We start from the raw sequence: 2,308 nt of genomic DNA, 5'->3' as shown, positions 1-2,308 counted from the left end.
AGAAACATAATCAACTCCTCCTTTTCCCGAGGAGGTAGTTGAGCTCTGACTTGAATAAACTTCTCTGGGTCACCATCTATAACGATTTCCTCTAGCTTCTCGTACTTTGCCCTTTCCGACACCATATTCGTAGACATGATCGGGATCCTTGACTGCTAAGAGCCCCCTCAACAGAGGCCGATGATTCAACTCTAGGCTGATGCATAATTGCAGATACCAAGCATGCCTAGCCATAGACTAGCTCCCAATTAGTTCCTCAATCTGGTCCTTGGATGGATACTTAACTTTCAAATACAAGCTAGAAGAAATAGCTCACAAGAAATGGAGCAAGGGCCTTGCCACAATAGCAGTGTAAGGGGAATAAGCATCTACTATAATGAAGTCCACCTCCACCATTTCAGACCTTGCCTGTACTGGTAATCTAATCTGACCCCGTGAAATCACAACTTTCCCATTAAAGCTTACCAAGGGTGAATCATAAGGTGCCAAGTCCTCAAGTTTCAACCTCAACCCCTCGTATAGATTAGGATATATGATCTTTGCATTGCTGCCCTGGTTTGCCAATACCCTCTTCACATCATACTCTTCTATCCTGAAGGTGACCACTAAAACATCATCGTGTGGCTGTATGGTTCCAATTTTATCCTCATCCGAAAAACTCAATGCTGGTCAGATATCCACCCTAACCCTCTTTGGCTCAGAATTAGAGTCCTCGGCGGGTGGCCAAGCTACAGACATCACCCTGGAAGGATGAGAACCAGTTCTCCTAAGAGTAGCAAAGATGGCATTAATTGTGCCCAAAGGGGGCCTTGAAGAAGCATTCCTTTGAGCCCTCGATCCTACGTGGTCTCTTTGCCCATTAGGCTGATACAAAAATTGTTGTAACCTTCCATCTCTGACCAATTGCTCCAGATGATTCCATATAGTTCTACAGTCTTCGGTGGTATGCCCTTGTTCTTGATGGTACTGGCAATGAAGACTTTGGTTGCGCCTCATGGGGTCTCCTCCCATCTTGTTTGGCCATTTGAAGTATGGCTCATTCTTGATCTTCTCTAAGACTTGATGTGCTAGCTTTTGGAACACCGTGTTAACCACTTAAGGAGCCATAGACCCAAATTGCCCGGCAAAATCCCTTTGGGGCCTATTATTATTGTATCTATCCGACCTGAAATCCCTCCTGTCCTAAGGGATAACCTTAGCCTTTCCCTTCCTTTGCTACTGGTCTTCCTCAACCCACTTCTACTTGTCAATACAGTCCATAAGCCGATGCACACTTCTTACCAGCTTCTTGGTTAAAGACTTTCTCATATCATGCTCGATGGGCAGGCCGACCTTAAAAGTCCTCACAACCACGTCATCAAAGTCCCCATCGATCTCATTGAACATTTCTTAGTATCTGTTCGAGTACGTTTTCAGGGTCTTTCCTTTTTACATTGACATGGACAACAGGGAATTTAAGGGCCGAGGAACCCTACTGCATGTAATAAAACGAGATCCAAATGCTTGGGTGAGCTCTTTAAAGGAATCAATGGAACCTGCACTTAAGCCATCAAACCACTTCATCACCACAGGCCCTAAGCTAGATGGGAATACCTTACACATCAAGGCCTCATTCTTGGAGTGCACTGCCATTCTCTAGTTGAAGTGGCTTACGTGCTCCACAAGGTCTGTTTGGCCATTGTACATGGTGAAAGTGGTTTGAGTGAACCACCGAGGAAGTCTCTCTCCTTCAATTTTGCATGTGAAAGGTGATCTGGAAATTTGGTTGAGCGCTTTGCTCATCGCGTCATTTCCCAAACTTTTGGAAGATGAGTTCTTTTTTCTACATTCATGGTAGTAGTCCTCATCATATGAGAAAGACTTACTAAAAGGAGTCATTGATCTGGGTCTATAACTATCATCCTTCTCATTGTCAGAAAAGAAGTCAGGATTGAAGGGAGTTTGCCTTTGCCGTTTGGGGTGCAACTTCCTCTTCAAATGATCAATCTCCAGTTGCACGGTTTTGGAATTTTCCTCATGAGAAAGGTTGCTTCCATTTCAAGACTAGCTCCTGCTAGTATGGGTGGTATGCACACTAAGTTCCCGGTCTCTTCTACACTTAAGATTAATAAAATGATCTTGACGTTGGGCTCCCATAAATTCCTCTAGTTTCGGACTTAAACCTACCATAGTTGGACATTAAAATCACTACAGCACTAGAATTCCCACAAACGGCGCCAATTGTAGGGTCACAATTTGGCTTCCAAGCCCAAAGAATGGATGAACTTAGGCCCAAAGAGCCCAATACAATGAATTTATAGAAAGTGGA

General features: G+C 44.1%; 1 protein-coding gene across 1 annotated transcript; it reads right to left on the bottom strand.

Moving 5' to 3' along the window:
- Nucleotides 1–312: 312 nt before the first annotated feature.
- Nucleotides 313–1,386, bottom strand: LOC115968246. The gene is made up of 3 exons (XM_031087585.1): nt 1,282–1,386; nt 688–1,071; nt 313–624 (listed from the first exon to the last, which is right to left on the bottom strand). Exons 1-3 carry the CDS (start codon nt 1,384–1,386, stop codon nt 313–315), a joined length of 801 nt encoding a protein of 266 aa, XP_030943445.1.
- Between the last annotated feature and the right edge of the window lie 922 nt (nt 1,387–2,308).

This window comes from Quercus lobata, chromosome 2, assembly GCF_001633185.2.
Source record: "Quercus lobata isolate SW786 chromosome 2, ValleyOak3.0 Primary Assembly, whole genome shotgun sequence".
Lineage (NCBI taxonomy): Eukaryota > Viridiplantae > Streptophyta > Magnoliopsida > Fagales > Fagaceae > Quercus > Quercus lobata.
Note: the sequence above shows the minus strand (reverse complement) of the source record. Positions and strands in the feature narration are given on the sequence as shown.

Excerpts from the sequence above, each read along its gene's own strand:
- LOC115968246 (XM_031087585.1), bottom strand. The coding sequence starts at position 1,386 with ATGTTCAATGAGATCGATGGGGACTTTGATGACGTGGTTGTGAGGACT. Across the intron at positions 1,072-1,281 it reads AGTCTTTAACCAAGAAGCTG|CTAGCACATCAAGTCTTAGA; the intron begins GTAAGAAGTGTG and ends GTGTTCCAAAAG. Across the intron at positions 625-687 it reads CTAATTCTGAGCCAAAGAGG|CCACACGATGATGTTTTAGT; the intron begins GTTAGGGTGGAT and ends GGAACCATACAG.